Here is a 19,263-nt window from a genome sequence, read left to right as displayed (position 1 = left end):
TTCTAAAGTCATCCATATTATAAAAAAAATCTATATATGGAAATCTTTATGATCCAGCCATATACCATTGCGTGATAAATTGTTTAAAGTATTTAAATCAATTCCTTTTTTCAAGGTTCAATTAAAAAACACAAGTAGGATTGAAATTCGTTTTATTCAATCTTAAAAGTTGACTTGTAAACATCAAATAAGTCTTATTCAATATTACATCATTTGAGATTATCTGCAAGAGCTTAGTCATAAGAAGATATAAGTAAATCGTATTAAAATTTACTATAGGTAAAAAAATAATATATGATAACATTTATATAATTTTATATAATGCTATGAACTTTCCTAAATTTACTTATCTATCCAAGTATTTCAATCAATTCCTTATCTTAAGGTTCAATTAAAAAACTCACCCACTCGGCTTTGGATTGATGATGAAGGGTGCATTGCTAAGGCACTCCATGCAATAGGTCACCAGTTAAAATTCCATGTGGATGTTGACTTACAAAAAAAAAATTCAATTAAAAAACTCAAATATGATTGAAATAAGTTTTATTCAATTTTAAAAGATATAAACTACAAACAAGTTTTATTGGATTTTATTTCTTTTGTGGTTTATCTACAAGAGCTTAGTCATAACATGATATATATATATATATATATATATATATATATATATATATATATATATATATATATATATATATATATATATATATATTCATTCTATTTGTTACATGTTTTACAATCTAATATGAAGCATGTGTGTAACTCTTTAAATTCTTTATATCAAACCGACACATGACATCTATTAATAACATAAAAATATTTCAATTTTGTTTATAACCTATATCTAGTTGAATTTCCATTTTAAGTAAAATATTATCATATGAAATTGTTTAAGTTATTAATGGATTAAAATTTAGATCTTTCTTCATTCTAAATCTATGGGGTTAACATAAGGATCCTATCGCTAAAAATAAAACCTCCTTAAAATTTGAAAATTTTGTTTTTGCAATGACTGCATCAAGGGTTTCTTAAACCCCTGATCGAGCTATTTGAATTTATAAATTAAGCACTTGATCAAGCGTTTTAAGTTGCTGAGATCCTAAAAGGCATAACTTTAGCACCCCTTCTGCATATTTATTTGCAACACTATTTTGTACACTAGCAGACTTAGGGTAGAAATTTTCCTTAAGTGGTGAAGTTGATCATGTTATATTTGTGAAGAAATCATTTATCCAATGGCATATGAGTTTGACATTTTCGAATTCATATGGTATTTTGCATATAAGTTCTTTTAAACATAATGCTTGAATTTTTTTTGGACAGTTTCAAAGGGGATAAATAAAAAATCAATAACATAAAGTATACATAATGAAAATATTTCAACAAATACCACTATATTCATTCCCAAGTCTTCTTCAAAAAGGTACTCTTGTTTTTTCAATTTATATAAATAGTTGAAAAAAATATTAGGTGAACACATGTGTCTGCAAAATGCAATTGAAATATTACTTCACCAACTTTGAAAAATTAAATTAAAATTTTGCATATATTTTTTTTAATATGCATGACTTAGTTCTCTCTTTTTAGATCATGCACATTTAAATATTTTAAAAATTACACATTTTAAACTAAGTTATGCTATGTGAATGCACACATACCTCTTAAGATGTGTGAAAATTAGCTAGGACAAGCATTTCATTTAATGTAAAATTGACATATTATACGACGCTATTTTTTTTTTGCAAAAAATACCATTAGGACAACAACATAATTATTCACAAATTTTCTTTTTCCTTTGAATCAACATTCACAACGCTTATATGAAGTTTGAGGGCTTCAATTCGATAAAAGAGTAAAATTTTGAAATTTCATCGCCACATTTGGCCCAAAAGTGTAACCCATCTTCATGCATTCACCCAACAGTGAAGCACATATACTACATAGTTGTTCAATCTCTTAGCTATCCTAGTGAAGGCTAAACACAACAAATAATAGGCCACACAATCCTACCTCAAGTCCTTTAATAAACTTCCACCATTCAAGCGTTTTCCAATGAAGTTGATAACACTTTCCATCAAATGTTATGTGAAGATCCTTCGTTTGAGTCTCCATTTTTTAATAAAGTCTTTTAATTTTTCATCTATGTACACATCAACAAAATACATTTTTATCACCATGATATATTAAGGGCTTCTTTGTCCTATCTAGAGTAGACCAAGAACACTGATTAAAATTTGTTAAATCTTTCACAACTAGCTAACCATCTCATCTATCCATCAATCCTATTATCTTGAAAGAACAACATAAGAGAACATTACTATCAACAACTAGGCATGAAAATATGATACAACCATTGTGGTCATATTTATCATCTCATATGTATCACAAGTAACATATTTTGATAGATTATCTTTGCATATCATTATACAATAAATGAATTCATCATTACAAACATACAAAATAACTAGCATAGCAAGAATCATGAAATATTAAACAATAATTTCATTTCACTATCAGGGAAATAGATACACTTATATGATTCACTTAAACTTGTTGGAAACTAATGAAGGGAGAGTCACTCTCCACTCAACATAGGTTTAGATATACTACATCATTTCTTATAGATGGCCAACCTTGAACCAAATCCAATGCTTTGAGAGGAATCCTCACTCAAAGTTCAATGAGATTCAATTTAGGTAGAGAACATAAAAGATACTCTCCTTCATACAGAGGAATTCAACATGTTGGATTTCATCCATTGAGTCAAGCTCTATTATTTTCACAATATGGCCACATTGGGCTTGCACAACACAAAGGGAGCCCTTCATTAAGCCAAACATCACTCAATGATTTCCCTTTTTGGTGCTTTTGTGCATTGTGTCAACAAGCTACCTCAGCTTTTTCTTCGACCCTCTAGCTTAGGTTGATGGCTTCAACATTGACTTCCCTCATAAATAGGGGAATCCACCATACTTACATGGGTTATTACCCATCATAGGTATTTTTCTCATCTTCTGCTCAAAGCAACAACCTTAGAACCCATGTGTAGTTCGTGATACATTTCACAGGTTAGTCTCGTTGCACAACACTCTGCACATTTAACTTCCTCTTCTTTTATTTGTTTTTCCTCACACCCCCATCATTTCTTCTCCTTTTCTTAATCAAACACACTGATATTCATGAGAATTTGGGCCTCATTCCTTGGAATACATGGTCAATCTAAATTCTCTAGAATGAGTACGTAGCTCATACCCTTGAGCAGTTCAATGCCACTTTGGTAGTTGGGTATCTCAACAACCATGTCAATAATTAGAACATTTAATTCAAGGTAAAATAGGAAACTTCCACAAATCCCCCTTATGGCTTCTCTCCCAAGCGTTGGAATCTTTGTTGGTTTCTCTCTTCTTCGGTATTTGGTAATAAATTAATAGAAATATATTAATATCCCAAGTTAGTAGCTAACGTGGTTGGGAGTATGATTTTTTCTCCTCTTTATTTGGGTTCAAATCCAAGGGACTTGTTTGGAAACATTTTGATACTCCTGGTAAGCTATAAAATATTGGTATATCTAGCTTGCAGGTATTGGATATACTCTTGCTGAGATCTACCTAGAATTGAAAGGGATCAAATATATTTTCACTCTCAAAGAGGTTTGCATCTCAAGAATAACATTACATGAAATTATGTTACAACGTCTCTACTATATTGATTGGAGAGTGTTGAGAGTTAGCATATGAATATATATATATATGTGTGTGTGTGTGTGTGTGTGTAGTTTGAATATTTATATTGAATCAAACATTATTTTTAAATTTTTCAAAATTTTCTTTTAATTCTTAAGTAAAACATCTCCTAACATTTAAATATTTAAATTAAACTCACATTAAATTTTTTATTCTATTTTTATAGATTTTTTACTAATAAAGCTAACCCCATAGTGTAAAGCACCTCTTCATTCAAAACTATTAACAAAAATCTTTAAAGTATCTTGAATATAATCTCGTTTATAAAACTATTAATAAACATGTATTTTGAATATAATCCCATTTATAGTTAATATAAATTTACTAACTAATAATAAATATAAACGATATTGATATTGATATTGAATATGAGAAATCTTTCTATAAAAATCACTTTAGAGAAATAATGTTAGGACAAGATGGTGAATCAAATCTAGAGCACCATATTAAATAAATATATCGTAAGAGATAATAAATTCTAATTGTTAGAATGAAACAACTAATTTGAATAAAATAAAATATTTACTAAAAAGAGGATATATTGGAATATTCAATTTAAAAAGAAGATTAAAAACCAAAAACTTAAATTGGGTCAAATCTAACAAAACGAATAAGTGACCAATTAATTCATATTAAATTAATTAAATAGTTAATTAATTTTATTATTTACCAAGAAATCAAAATATTGAAAGGAAAAGATCAAGATTATTTTAAAAAGGGTCAAAGAGACTCAATCAATAATTAACATATTAAAATATTATTTATTTATATAGGGAAAATAAATTTGAGAAAATAATAATAATAATAATAAAGAAAATAAAAATATTACATAATGCAAAAAATAATTAATCGTAAATTGAAAACGAAATAAAAATTAAAGTAGTTAGAAATCACAAGGCGGGAAAAAAAACAAACAATGACATGAAACAAGGGAAGGGTGGGAAAATTGAGGATGAAAGACAAAACAATCAGAGAAATAGAACCTAAGAGAAATAGTAGTGATATAAAATGTTGGGAAAACTTGTTAATGCTATGCAAACTCCCTCATCAGTAATTTAAAATGTGTTTAGGATCATCTCAAATTAACCAAAATTTGAAGTATTGTGTGTCAAGTATTGAGTGTCCTTTATGAGCAATTTATGAGACTAATTAGTTGTTTAAAACACATATACATCAAGTAAATTGCAGAGAAATAAAACACAACAAACTCATAACACAAAATTGATAAGAAGTTCACCCCTCCTGGGCTACATCTCCTTGGAAACCACTTCATTCACTAGGCCCTCTTTGGATTAATGGTCAATTCTCTGATTACATGCACCTGTAGTGCTCCAATGGATTTGAAACCTACTCCATTGGATTTAGAAGACCTAAAAGACCCAAAAATGACTCTTCGATCTCTGCAATTGGACTTCAGTTGATCTAGGGCTTGACCTCCTCTCCTCGTGGCCCTAAGCTTCCTTAAACTTCAATGTAGTAAAATCACATACATAAGTGTCTTTCTGCCTATGCAACCTATTCCATTGTGTTCATAGCATCCAAATAATCTAGGAATGACTCTTTCTGAGCCAAAATTGATCGAAAACTGCCAAAGTTATGGCTTCTTCAGTTTTTCCTAGGAAATATCCACTAAATCTTGAGAAACTCAAGTTAACTCAACCAAATTTGGAGTTAGCTCCGAATTTGTCGGACCCGCCAAAAGATCCGCCAACTTAATCCCGAAATTAATTAACGATTAAGCATGATTAATTAATGTTAATCTAAAGTTAACGGATTAATCGTGCGGTTAGCATAAAATGCTAGTGGGTAGTGTTTTGAGGTTGTTCACATGTGGCGGTCAAGGTTAAGGTTACCTCCCAAACTTCAATGGCATAACATTTAAATGTAAAATGTGCCAATAGACTATTAAGAAGCATGGTGGTGGTATAATGGTAACGCTTGGTGCTGGTGCTAGCAAGGTCACAAGTTTGACTCCCTGGCCTACCAAACAAAATTTTATATGACCTTTGAGAGGGCACATGGAGGCCTCCAGGCTTGCCACGTATCAACCTCTCATTGGTCCACCAAAACTGCCTTTAACTAATCCAATGCCAACAAGTATCAAAATCCCATTGAGCAATATGTCGAAATATTATGGGAATATTCTAAGGAATATTCCTTGGAATATTGTTTTTGTTGACTGGGTTGTACAGATGCCTAGTCAACATCCCAGTCAACTTGTACCCAAAATTTGCATGTTTGACAAAATGAACAACAGGTTCTAACTTTCTCATATGAACTCCGTTTTCAGTGAAACAAGTTTCATTGGGATCATATCATCGAGGCAGACACAATCATTCAGTTTTTGAGTGATTCTGGGCACTTTTATTTTTGAGAAAAATTTTGCCCCTAATCCAGATTCCGATGACTCCTTCCCACTAACAAGATTTTGGACCCACAAAATTTGTTTATCTGATGAGAGCTGAATACTATTCGCCTTCCCAAGTTCTATCAATTGATTCTACCTGGAAAAATTTCCAAGACAACCACTTGGGTTCACTGACATGCCTTGCCTTGAAAATGGCTTGGCACTTCAACCAATGTTCTCTTTTTGCTGCTGACCCAATCCAACACTTGTTGGTTGCTTGTTGATTAAACACCCTGTTGTACCAAAGCGATCCCTCGGTGCTTGGAAAGTTGACTGATGGCCTTCCCACTGAGAATCATGTTCCTCCTTAGCAACACATGGATTCAATGCAATCTTCTACTTGAAACTACTTTTCCAAGTTAAGCCCATTTGAGTGAACTACAACAATGAATTCCAATATCAGTAATAAAAAAAAATGACCATTCTTTTACCTCCATGGTTCCAAATTCCACATTTGGAAGAATGCATTCACCACCTCTTTCGCTTCTTGACATCAACACATCAAATCACATTGTAGACCATTTGATATTTTACAAGGGCTACAAATTTTTTTGGCATTTTTGTCCACTTTCACTTCTTGATTCCATTATCCTCTAGTATTAACTTGCTGCTCATGTCATGATTTGAGAATGAAGGTTGATCGTGAGCTTCTTGCTCAAGCGTGAACCTTCCAAAATACCATGACATCTTGTCAAGAAACACCATTAACCTTGGAAAGCACTCATGCAAGAATATAACTTGACAACCTCTTCCTTTTGCTTCTTCAAAGAAACAACTATCACATCATGTGAACATCACCATGCAGTCTTACATCTTGGTGTATAAACCATCGACTATACACAAGTTGACAAAACATGCTTCTTCAAACAACTGACTTTCAAGTCAAGCAAAAGCATGTACAACAACTTGACAATTTACAGCAAGAATTCCATATTCTCATGAAATAATTCATCACATCTCCCTTTCATCTTTGGAGACAAAATCAACTCTTCCAAGTCGATATAACATACATGTAACAATCAATCGATCACACAAGCCGACACTCATGCATGTGAAAACGATCAACATTCTCAAGTTGACAACATACATGTTAACAAAGTAATCAACCAACACAAGTCAATCACTCATGCTGTTAGGGTCCCACCCTAACCCCCTTATTTATGTAATGGGATCACGTCATAGTCAAGAGTCAATAAAGCCCATATTAATAATTGTAAGTGGTTAATCCGCAATTAATGATGGAACCACAGTTAGTTGCAAATGGGCCGTAGTGTTAGATAGATGGTATTAATAAAACCCACGGTATTGGTCTGTGGTATTGCATGTATGAGTCATATATAAAGGATAGCGACTCCCTGCGAGGAGCATCGTTTCTTATTTTGTAATCGAGCTCTGCTCTATTGGAGGTTGCCCCCTCGAAGAGGCAAGTGAACATTACTCTATGAATAATAAATCATTTCTATTCTGTGTTTTGGGTATCTTTTCTTTGCATATTCTGTATTTGGGTATCATTTTGTAGGTTAAGAGCATAACAAGTGGTATCAGAGCACTTTGCAGGGCCGGTGGGATCTCCATTTCTTAGAAAAAAAAAAATTGGCTAGAGACGTGTTCCGGCGTCTTTAAACCACGGGATCTCTCGTTGAGCGCATAAACCTGCGGATTTGGGGAGGCATGCACGCAGGAAATACAAGAGGTGGTCACGTCTGTTGGACTCCCTTGTAACCCCTGTGGCTACCCCTTCAAGTAGTAGCGCATTAGACAGAACCGCGCACAGACTGTCCTCGACGTACCCTCTGGGTATATCGGAAGCCCCCTAGGCTGCCTTGAAACCTTGCCATAGATAAACCGCCGGCCGTCTTGCGGCTACAATACACCGAGAACAACACTCGAAGAGATTACTCGCCCATACGATAGGGTAGTCGGGTTGTACGGCTAAGGGTATGGTCGATCCTCCTTAGTTAGAGCCCTGAAACATTGGGCTGAGTACTACTGCCAGACCCTTATGTATATTGCGATCTGAAGCACCTGACACTCCTCAAGACCATAGTTCCCTTTTCTATCGGGGGATCACACATCATCTCTTCCAGATCTGCTTGTGCAAAGGGGTGCAGCAGCAGCAGACATCAGTCCCGCAGTCAAGTTTGCAAATCAGCCATTCCGATCTATTAGATCCATCAGATCTGCAGAAGCAATCTGTTCCACCGCCCAGAGCTATTAGATCTGCCATTCAGATCTCTCAGATCCACCAGATCAGAGTCGTTGTGAAGGGTTCCTATACCGGGGTATAATTTTCGCAGGACTTTTGGCCGCATTGACATTTTGAGGATTTGGTGACTGCAGTATTGATAAGGAAGGAGTAAAACTCCGTTAGGAGTTTTCAGAAAAAAAAAAAAAAAAAAAATGGTGATCTAGCCCATCAGAATCAGGACGACGAGCTGAGCACGGCGGTACCATTCACTTCTTAGTGGAAATTTTTTTTAGGCGGTCCCAATTTTCAAAACATCAGGTTGGTGTATGGTAAAAACTAGAGCTCAAGCGATGGCCAATGAAAGGATGGACAAACTTGAAGAATCAGTGCAAACCCTCCACATTCACCTTAGCGGACTATGTAGCATGGTCGAGAAAATAATCCCGAAGGGCAAGGAGCAAGCCCACGAGGAGGAGTATAATGGCAATGGACACAATGAGGGTGAGTCTAGCCACTCTCCTCACGTCTGGCACACCCACCAACAACCCAGTCAGCGACCTCCCATGTTGGATATGCATAAATTTGACGGTTCTCACCCGTCGGCATGGATAGCACAAATGGAGCAGTATTTCAAACTGAATCACATCTTAGATGATGAGACTTAGCTTATGTTGGGGAGCATGTACTTGGACAATGAAAGGTGGCAATGGTGGGAATGGCATCAACGTTGCACTGGACCTTTTAGGACTTGGACCAAATTCACCAAAGCTCTTCAAGACCGCTTTGACCAGGAATCATCTTTTTTGGGTCGTCTTACTAAGCTCCGACAGACTGGTACAGTGGATGAATATATTACAGCTTTTGAAGCCTTAGCCTTCTGCACTTGGGGTCTCTCAGATGTGTTCTACACGGAATGTTTTATCAGTGGTCTTAAAGAAGCCATCAAAGCTCAAGTCCTACTACACCACCCTCCCACATGGACGGAGGCTTGCAAGGTAGCTCGTAACGTGGAATGTGCATTAGCAGCCCAATACAGTCGCCCAAATTTCTCCACTAAAGGTCGCTCCCCACAGGCTCACAACACAACTCAAACACTTAAGGTCCAAAAGGTGTCCCCTGTGGAAATGGCCGACAGAAGAAAGCAAGGGCTATGTTACTACTGTGATGAAAAATACTCCCCGGGTCATAAATGCAAGGAGCCCAAATTTTTTCAAATTGATGCCACTGACTACAGCTCAACAGAGGAAGATCCACCACTTGAGGAACATGAGCCGCTAGAAGAAGACAACCAAAAGGACAATGTCTTTGACGAACCAGTTATTTCGTTGCATGCTTTGGCAGGGATTTCTTCCCCTCAAACTCTCAAAATCAGAGGTTTTATGAAACATTGCCTAGTAGTAGTCTTGATTGATAGTGGAAGTACACATAATTTCATCCATCAAAAAGTCGCAGAAGCAGTGCATTGTTTTGTACGCGCAGTTTCTAACTTCCAAGGTCAAACTTACTTTCGTAGCAGAATGCGATGTCTGTCAACGCCACAAAGGGGAAACCATCAACACACCAGGCACATTACAACCATTGCCCATTTCGGCATCAATTTGGACGGAGGTTTCTATGATTTCATTACAGGTCTTCCAAAGTCAGGGAACAAGTTAGTCATCATGGTGGTTGTGGACCGACTGTCAAAGTATGCTCATTTCTGCGACCTACCCCACCCATTTACACCAACTTTGGTCGCTCAATCTTTCATGGATCAAATCTTCAAATTGCATGGCATGCCCACTTCTATTGTGTCCGACCGCGACCCGATCTTCACCAGTAATTTTTGGCAGGAACTCTTCAGGATACAAGGCACTCAACTAAAACTCAGTACTTCCTATCATCCGCAAACAGATGGTCAAACCGAAGCCATCAACAAATGTCTAGAAACCTACCTTAGGTGTTTCACTTCAGAAAAGCAACACCTTTGGGTACAGTGGTTACCTCTGGCTGAATGGTGGTATAACACCAACTATCATGCCACCACCAAAATGACTCCCTATGAAGCAGTATATGGTCAACTCCCGCCTTCACCTACTTCGTATCTCAAGGGGTGCTCAAAAGTACAAGCAGTGGATCAACTCCTACAACACCCCGCAACCATGCTCGCCCATATTCGAGAGAATCTTCATCAAGCTCAGAACCGCATGAAGCAACAAGTAGACCAGCATCGCTCCGAGCGCCAATTTCAATAAGGGGATCAAGTCTTTTTACAGCTACAACCATATAAGCAAACATCACTCAAAGACAAGGGGTGTCAGAAACTATCTCCCAAATTCTATGGACCATATCAAGTACTTTAGCGCATTGGAGAAGTGGCTTACAAGTTGGCCTTACCACCTCTGCAAAAATCCATCCAGTCTTCCATGTCTCATGCCTCAAGAAAGTGATTGGGAACAATTGCAGAATTCAGACCAGTCTACCTGAATTGGACGAAGAAGGGTCCATTTGGCTTCAACCTGAACAGGTCCTAGACACACGAGACAAGCAACTGCGCGGCCGCATGATTAAGGAAGTCCTCGTCAAATGGAAAGACACCTCTCCGGAAGATGCAACTTGGGAACCAGCCACTATTCTTCAGCAGTTTCCGTAGCTTCAGCCTTGAGGACAAGGCTAGTCTTAAGGGGGAGGGCATGTTAGGGTCCCACCCTAACCCCCTTATTTATGTAATGGGATCACGTCATAGTCAAGAGTCAATAAAGCCCATATTAATAATTGTAAGTGGTTAATCCGCAATTAATGACGGAACCACAGTTAGTTGCAAATGGGTCGTAGTATTAGATATATGGTATTAATAAAACCCATGGTATTGGTCCGTGGTATTGCATGTATGAGTCATATAAAAAGGATAGCGACTCCCTGCGAGGAGCATCGTGTCTTATTTTGTAATCGAGCTCTGCTCTATTAGAGGTTGCCCCCTCGAAGAGGCAAGTGAACATTACTCTCTGAATAATAAAATCATTTCTATTCTGTGTTCTGGGTATCTTTTCTTCGCATATTCTGTATTTGGGTATCATTTTGCAGGTTAAGAGCATAACACATGCATGTTCAAGAACAATGAAACTATTAAAATTCCACTGTTCACACACACAAACTCTCATGCATGTATAACAATTATCATCTCTTTCACAAGTACAATCACAAGTACAAGAATCCCATTGGTATGTATGAGTACTTAAAGGGCTGAAATGAACAAATTTGTTGCAGCAAAGTGAGTCAACGTACTCCACTTTCGAACACCTTCTTGGCATAAACATGCAAGTTCAAGAATGTAACATGCATGCAAATTTGTAGTTGCAAATTTCCATCTCTGTTGCATCTATGTGAGTCAACATAACTCTACTTTTCCAACATCTTGCTTCATGCAATATGCAACATACTTTCAAGAGAAAAGGAATGCATCCAAATACTAAGGAAATGCATCAATAAGGCAAGATCTGCATAAATTATCAAAAGAAATGCAAGGCCTTAATTGGTTAATAAATCTAACCATCTCTTTCCAAACCATTTCAATGGCACTTCTTTCAGTTATACTTCATCATGCATAGCATCCTAACCCACATCAATTATGGAATCCTCTTTTCCATTCTTGCCAAAATCTCTCTCAACCTTCTTCAAATATCGTGGATGACTTTTTGGATGCAAATTCCAACACCTGTCTACAAGATGGCCATGCTTATGGAAATGAGTGCAAAATAATTGCATCTTCTTTTCAACATGGTTTCCATTATCAAATGGACCTTTGGATTTCTGTCTCTTTTGTTTTGAAGGTTTCCTATGTATGGCTATCGTCTTCCAACACTTTGAAATAGTATGGTTATTAAAACCACAAAAGGAACATGTAAATTTTCTCCAAATCTTATGTGAAGATTTACCATGTTTATCATAATCAAAAGAAACTTGATTAAAGGCAGATTTATACCTTGCACATTCACCTTTGTCACCTTCTTGAGGAGGTGAATTTGATGAGGTAGTAGCTCTCTTCAAAATAACAACAATGGTTTCAATGACCTCAGAGCTTTCAACACCCTCTTGTTTGTCATTTCCACTAGTTGCATGCTTATGAGCATCTTCTTGCAAAGTGGGTGTAAAAATTTTTCATTCCTCATGACCACAAACTTCACAAGCTTGAGGTAATGAACATGTAATGGAAGTCCTTCTTGGAACACCTTGATGTGCCTCCTTGGCTTTGGAGCATTCTCCATCATGTTGTCCATAACCAAGACCAAAATACCTAGGCCTTTCCTCAACAACAATTGGCTCAACTATGCCTTGTGCATGTTTTCCTAACCCTTTACCTTCATAGCAGATCTTCGTCAATAATTTGGACCCTATTCCTCTAGTGTGTCTTTCAAAAGTACCAAAACATTCATTTTGAGAGGAAATTGAAGATAAACTTGAATTGCATACCTCATTTTCATGCACATACTTGGCTAGGGTTTCCTTGGCATCATGGAGTTGAATCTCCATCTCTTGCATCTTTCAAGAAGCTCTTGCTTCTCCTCCTTCATGGCCATCAACTCCTCTTGAATTATAGTGTTCTCCTTCCTATCTTCATACAAATCTTGCACCATATCTTTCATGATAATAAGCTCTTGCAACATCTCTTCATCAAAGAGTCTTGCTAAGGAAGATGGATTAGAAACATCACTTGTTGAAGCTTCCATCACACTTGTAATGCATCAAAAAGCCTCACAAAACTTCAAAAAGTTTCTCAACAAAGAAGCATCTCAGACCATCTTCAACTTTCACACATAAACTTGCACACAGTTAAATTTTCCTTGCACAAATACAAAACCAATAGCTAATTTTCTAGCTAACCTTGGCAAACCATCTCAGGGTTAAAATGAGATAATAGTGGTCTGATACCAATTTGATCTGAAATGTTGGGAAAACTTGTTAATGCTATGCAAGCTCCCTCATCAGTAATTTAAAATGTGTTTAGGATTGTCTCAAATTAACCAAAATTTGAAGGATTGTGTGATAAGTATTGAGTGTCTTTTATGAGAAATTTATGAGATTAATTAGTTGTTTAAAACACATATACAACAAGTAAATTGCAAAGAAATAAAACACAACAAAATAATAACACAAAGTTGATAAAGGAGTTCACCACTCCTAGGCTACATCTCCTTGGAAACCACTTCAATGCTCAGCCCTCTTTGGATTAATGGTCAATTATCTGATTACATGCACCTGCAGTGCTCCAATGGCTTTGAAACTTGCTCCATTGGATTCAAAAGACACAAAAACCCCAAAAATGACTCTCCGAGCTCTATAATTGGACTTCAGCTGATCTAGGCTTGACCTCCTCTCCTGGTGGCCCTAGACTTCCTTAAACATTAATGTAGTAAAATCACATACATAAGTGTCTTTCTGCCTATGCAACCTATTCCGTTATGTTCATAGCATCCAAATAAGCTAGGAATGACTCTTTCTGAGCCAAAATTGGTCGAAAACTGCCAAAGTTATGGCTTCTTCAGTTTTTCCTAGGAAATCTCCACTAAATCTTGAGAAACTCTAGTTAACTCCGCCAAATTTGGAGTTAGCTCTGGATTTTTCGCATCCGCCAAAAGATCCGCCAACTTAATCCTAAAATTAATTAATGGTTAAACATGATTAATTAATTTTAATGTGCAATTAATAGATTAATCACACGGTTAGCATAAAATGATAGTGGTTAGTGTTTCGAGGTTGGTCACGTGTGGCAGTCAAGGTTAAGGTTACCTCCCAAACTTCAACGACATAACATTTAAATGTAAAATGCACCAATAGACTATTAATAAGCATGGTGGCAATATAAAGGTAACACTTGGTGGTGGTGCAGTTGAGGTCACAGGTTCAACTCCCCGACTTGTCAAACAAAATTTTATATGACCTTTGAGAGGGCACGTGGCAGCCTCCAGGCTTGCCACGTGTTAGCCTCTCATTGGTCCACCAAAATTGCCTTTGACCAATTCGATGCTGACAAGTGTTAAAATCCCATTGAGCCATATGTTGGAATATTCTTTTTTCTAACTAGTTTGTACGAATGCCTAGTCAGCATCCTACTCAACCTGTACCCAAAATTTGCATGTTTGAAAAAATAGACAGCAGGCTGAGACGGATGTGGTCGTTCAAGTTTTGAGCGATTTCGAGCACATTTTTTTTTGAGCAAATTTTTGCCCCTAGTCCATATTCCGTTGAGGCAGGGATCCAACAACTCCTAATTTTCCACCCATCATCTATATTCAGATTACTAGGCCTCCTTTCGATCTCTAAAGCTTCCCTAAACTTTTAGTGATGGAAATGATCAATCCTCATAATGACCGGGGCCTCTTCAATGCATATGTGGTGCTTTGTCTTTTCTGCATGTTTTGCTAATGCTGAGGAGCTGTTCTCTCATGCCTAATGTCGGCTACATGCTCTTGGATCCTTTGATTTATTGAGCAGCTAGTTTCACCAATGCAGGGAGTCCCGCATGTAGATGGAATAACATAAACGCCTTTCATATTAATAGGGTCCAGAAGGTCTTTTATTGACCTTAAGGAGCTACGAATGGTGTTTAGGAGCCTGAAGGTGGAGGGAACTTTATGTTTCCTTATGACCTTCGCAATCTTATCGGTGGTCCTTGGGTAGATGGAAGATGCACCCCTGAACTCTGATCTTTAGGCTCATTTCTAACCTTAGGACCTTTGTCAGCTTTAAGGAAAGCATTAAGACACCGGTTTCTACTATATCCATTATTTCTGAACAAATTAAGGAGATGGGTCTTTTCATCATTAAGGTGGTTCTCATCAGAAAATCTTAACACACGAGTAGCTAAAGTGTTTAGAAGACCCAACTTTTGAGTAGGAAAATGATGAGACTTAGCATGAAGGTACTACTCTGTGTGAGTTTTCTTCCAAAACACTTGGTGGGAGAAAGAACCATCATCCTTCTTTGAAATAAGGACATCAAGGAAAGGAAGGTTTCCATTAATTTCACATTACATAGTAAACTTAATGGAGCTAGATTGATTATTAAGATGCTGGAAAAAGAGATCCACTTTTTCCCAACATGGGGCCATACGACATAGGCCTCATCCAAAAACCTCTTCCACAACTTTGCTGTGACTTGAGCCGGGGCCATGGCTTTAGATTCAAAGTCCTCCATGAATAGAATAGCTACAATAGGGGAAACGGGGAACTCATTGCAACACCACAAGTTTGTTCATAGAATTCACCTTCAACACCGAAGAATGTAGAGGTGAGACAAATTTCGACTAATTTAATTGTATCTGAATCCATATTGTGTTTGATTATCTCAATAACTTCATTAATAAGAATATTCTCATTTTTATCATATTTTATCATAGAAATAACATTTGAAAAAATAAAAAGTTATTTTTCTAATAACTATATATGTATAATGTTTTCGTGAAAGAATATCTACCAAATTCTCACCCAAAGAAATGAGCAAACTACTCTAAATAAATGATTTTAAAGATTAAAAATATTTTATTTTATAAATAATTTACGAAAATATTTACTTTTAAATACATTAAAGTATAAGAAATAATTGTAAATATTGTTTAGAAAATCTTCGACAAAATCACATAATCAATCTTGTGTCGACGCGTTTCGAACCAACCAGTGTGGTTCATCGTCAGGACAAGTTGAAGACTAATCCAGCTTAGCTTGATTAAATAGAGTGTGCAGAGATTCCAACGGCTAATTTTGACTTAATAATCTTGGTCAAATTAATCCGGGCAAAGTTAGGAATAACCGAGGAATCTCTGCAACGTTTAAGAAATACCAGATCAGATTTCAACTTAGTAACCTGCATGCGTGACCGCTCGAATTGATGAACCTTCTTAGCAGCGGCTTCTCTGTGCAGGGAAATTATTAAGGAATTCAGACTTCTGTGATCCATAGCATTGTTTAGAAAATCTTCGGCAAAATCACATAATCAATCTTGTGTCGACGCGTTTCGAACCAACCAGTGTGGTTCATCGTCAGGACAAGTTGAAGACCAATCCAACTTAGCTTGATTAAATAGAGTGTGCAGAGATTCCAACGGCTAATTTTGACTTAATAATCTTGGTCAAATTAATCCGGGCAAAGTTAGGAATAACCGAGGAATCTCTGCAACGTTTAAGAAATACCAGATCAGATTTCAACTTAGTAACCTGCATGCGTGACCGCTCGAATTGATGAACCTTCTTAGCAGCGGCTTCTCCGTGCAGGGAAATTATTAAGGAATTCAGACTTCTGTGATCCATAGCATTGTTTAGAAAATCTTCGGCAAAATCACATAATCAATCTTGTGTCAACGCATTTCGAACCAACCAGTGTGGTTCATCGTCAGGACAAGTTGAAGACCAATCCAACTTAGCTTGATTAAATAGAGTGTGCAGAGATTCCAACGGCTAATTTTGACTTAATAATCTTGGTCAAATTAATCCGGGCAAAGTTAGGAATAACCGAGGAATCTCTGCAACGTTTAAGAAATACCAGATCAGATTTCAACTTAGTAACCTGCATGCGTGACCGCTCGAATTGATGAACCTTCTTAGCAGCGGCTTCTCCGTGCAGGGAAATTATTAAGGAATTCAGAGTTCTGTGATCCATAGCATTATTTAGAAAATCTTCGGCAAAATCACATAATCAATCTTGTGTCGACGCGTTTCGAACCAACCAGTGTGGTTCATCGTCAGGACAAGTTGAAGACCAATCCAGCTTAGCTTGATTAAATAGAGTGTGCAGAGATTCCAACGGCTAATTTTGACTTAATAATCAAGCTAAGCTGGATTGGTCTTCAACTTGTCCTGACGATGAACCACACTGGTTGGTTCGAAACGCGTCGACACAAGATTGATTATGTGATTTTGCCGAAGATTTTCTAAACAATGCTATGGATCACAGAAGTCTGAATTCCTTAATAATTGTAAATATGTTAAACTTATTCCATATTTGGTATGCTATTTATTTATATATATCATTTATAATTGTAATATTTATTTAAATTAATTTTTTATATATTAAAATATTTTATAATATATAATTATTAATGTATGTTATTTATTTATATATATTATTTATAATGGTGATATTTATTTAAATTAATTTTTTATATACTAAAATATTTTGTAATATATAATTATTAAATTTTAATAAGATATAGTTTTTAAATTAATAAAAAAATAAATCTTATCATCGATAATAACGAATTTACAATAAATATCAAAAAAAATAATCTGGAATAACCTAACAAAAATTTCCCCGTAATGATTATTATTGACATAATATCCTATTTAATTATTTTAAAATCATACGGAGATCATTATAGATAAGATAATGCCTGCGTCCGATTATTGTTGGCGTTATATTAATAACCACAAGTTACAACAAACCAATAAAATATCCACAAATCACATCAATGCAAAAAATGGGATCACATCAATTCAACTAATATCCAACTACATATCCCATGAACGCAGAAATGTTATCACAACAAACAATAAACTAGAATCCAACTACGCGCGGGCGTGGCCCCATTCAGAAATCCCCAAATTTAGCGAAGGTGCTACACCACAAACTGTGCTAAATATTGAGTTAAATATTAAATGGTTTGCATTGGCGGCCTACATAGCGGGGATTCAATATCCAGCCAAGAATCGATGTTTTCAGGTTGTAACGGCCCTCCGAAAAACCATCGGTGATTTCAAAGTCCAGTATCCATGCGGCCCATAGATTCCAAAAGCGGTATTGTGTGTGAATATCCAATATCTTGGATAGCCATCGCATCTCACACAGCATTCTCTGCTTCCCCTTTTCTCCGGGCGTCATTTATAAAAACCAGCGGGTGAAAAATTCCGGGCTTCGTGTTTTACGATCGCCCAACGTTTGGGCGCCACGATCTCTCCATCCGGCGCCTCCAAAGTCTCGAATTTTCCGATTCACCCATCCAGTATCAGGCACTTGGCCTTCTTGAATTCGATTCTCGAAACGCTGTAAACTGTTTTCCTAATACAGAAGACGTCATGGGATCGAAACCCTCCTCCTTCCGGCATACCGAGGTCGTGAGTCCGGATGTTATCAGGGTCGTCCACTTTAATGGCCAGTTGGATGAGTTTCCGGCGCCGATTAGCGTCAGGCGAGCTGTGCAAAACCATCCCCACCATTTCATTTGCTTACCGCGCGATCTCTACACCGTCAACTGCCGCCCGCTGCAGCTCCAGGAGCATCTCCAGTTGGGCGAGCTCTACTTTCTCCTGCCTCTCTCAACCCTCGAGTCCGACTTGACCGTCGAGAATTTGATGACCTTGACGGCGAAGCTGTACGCCGCCGCCAGAAAAGAGGTCTGTAGGCGAACGCAGCGGCGGATGAGTTCGGATTCGGTTTGGAATCTTGGCAGCGATGGTGGCTGTTCAATGCCTGAGAAGCTGTTGCGGAGCTGCGATGATCCGGAGCTGAAGATGATATTAAGGGAGCACTTGGTCACCAAAAGCAGGTTGTGGAGGCCTGGTCTTCATACCATCGAGGAGGCTGGCTTCGCTTGTTGAGCCACCACATGCCAATTCTACAACTGTAAATTTTATTTTCTCTTCTTTTTGGTTTATGAAAGAGTTGGGGTTAGATTCTGGGGAACGATCCTATGTATTGAAACATTTTACAAGTTTTATTTAATTCAAGATTAAATCTTTTCTTCTTGGATTTCGAGTTATTAAGGGAGACCAATGCATCCCGGGTGGTAAGGTTCCTTTCTTTTTTTTTGCTACTTCCCCTTGGAAGTTTGAAGAGAAATGAACCAATTCTCCTGTGGTGATGGTGAGGGCCAGTACACAAATCTTCACCATCTTCTACAGTTGTCGGTGGTGGAGTGAAGATATCTAGGTGCTGCACCATCTTCTACAGTTGTCGGTG

At 37.0% G+C, this 19,263-nt stretch overlaps 1 protein-coding gene across 1 annotated transcript; it reads left to right on the top strand.

The window, feature by feature from the left end:
• The first annotated feature begins 17,986 nt into the window (after nt 1–17,986).
• On the top strand, nt 17,987–18,980 carry LOC149178008 (uncharacterized). The gene has a single exon (XM_089423521.1). It carries the CDS (start codon nt 18,381–18,383, stop codon nt 18,900–18,902), a length of 522 nt encoding a protein of 173 aa, XP_089279647.1. The 5' UTR covers nt 17,987–18,380; the 3' UTR covers nt 18,903–18,980.
• The last annotated feature ends 283 nt before the right edge of the window (nt 18,981–19,263 follow it).

The sequence above is a fragment of the Pinus tabuliformis genome, chromosome 4_1 (assembly GCF_031772625.1).
Source record: "Pinus tabuliformis cultivar Carrire ecotype Pingquan chromosome 4_1, CPIR1, whole genome shotgun sequence".
Taxonomy (NCBI): Eukaryota; Viridiplantae; Streptophyta; class Pinopsida; order Pinales; family Pinaceae; genus Pinus; species Pinus tabuliformis.
This window is presented reverse-complemented; position numbering and strand designations above follow the sequence as displayed.

What these genes read in the sequence shown, in the direction of transcription:
- LOC149178008 (XM_089423521.1), top strand. Translation starts at nt 18,381, where the DNA reads ATGGGATCGAAACCCTCCTCCTTCCGGCATACCGAGGTCGTGAGTCCG.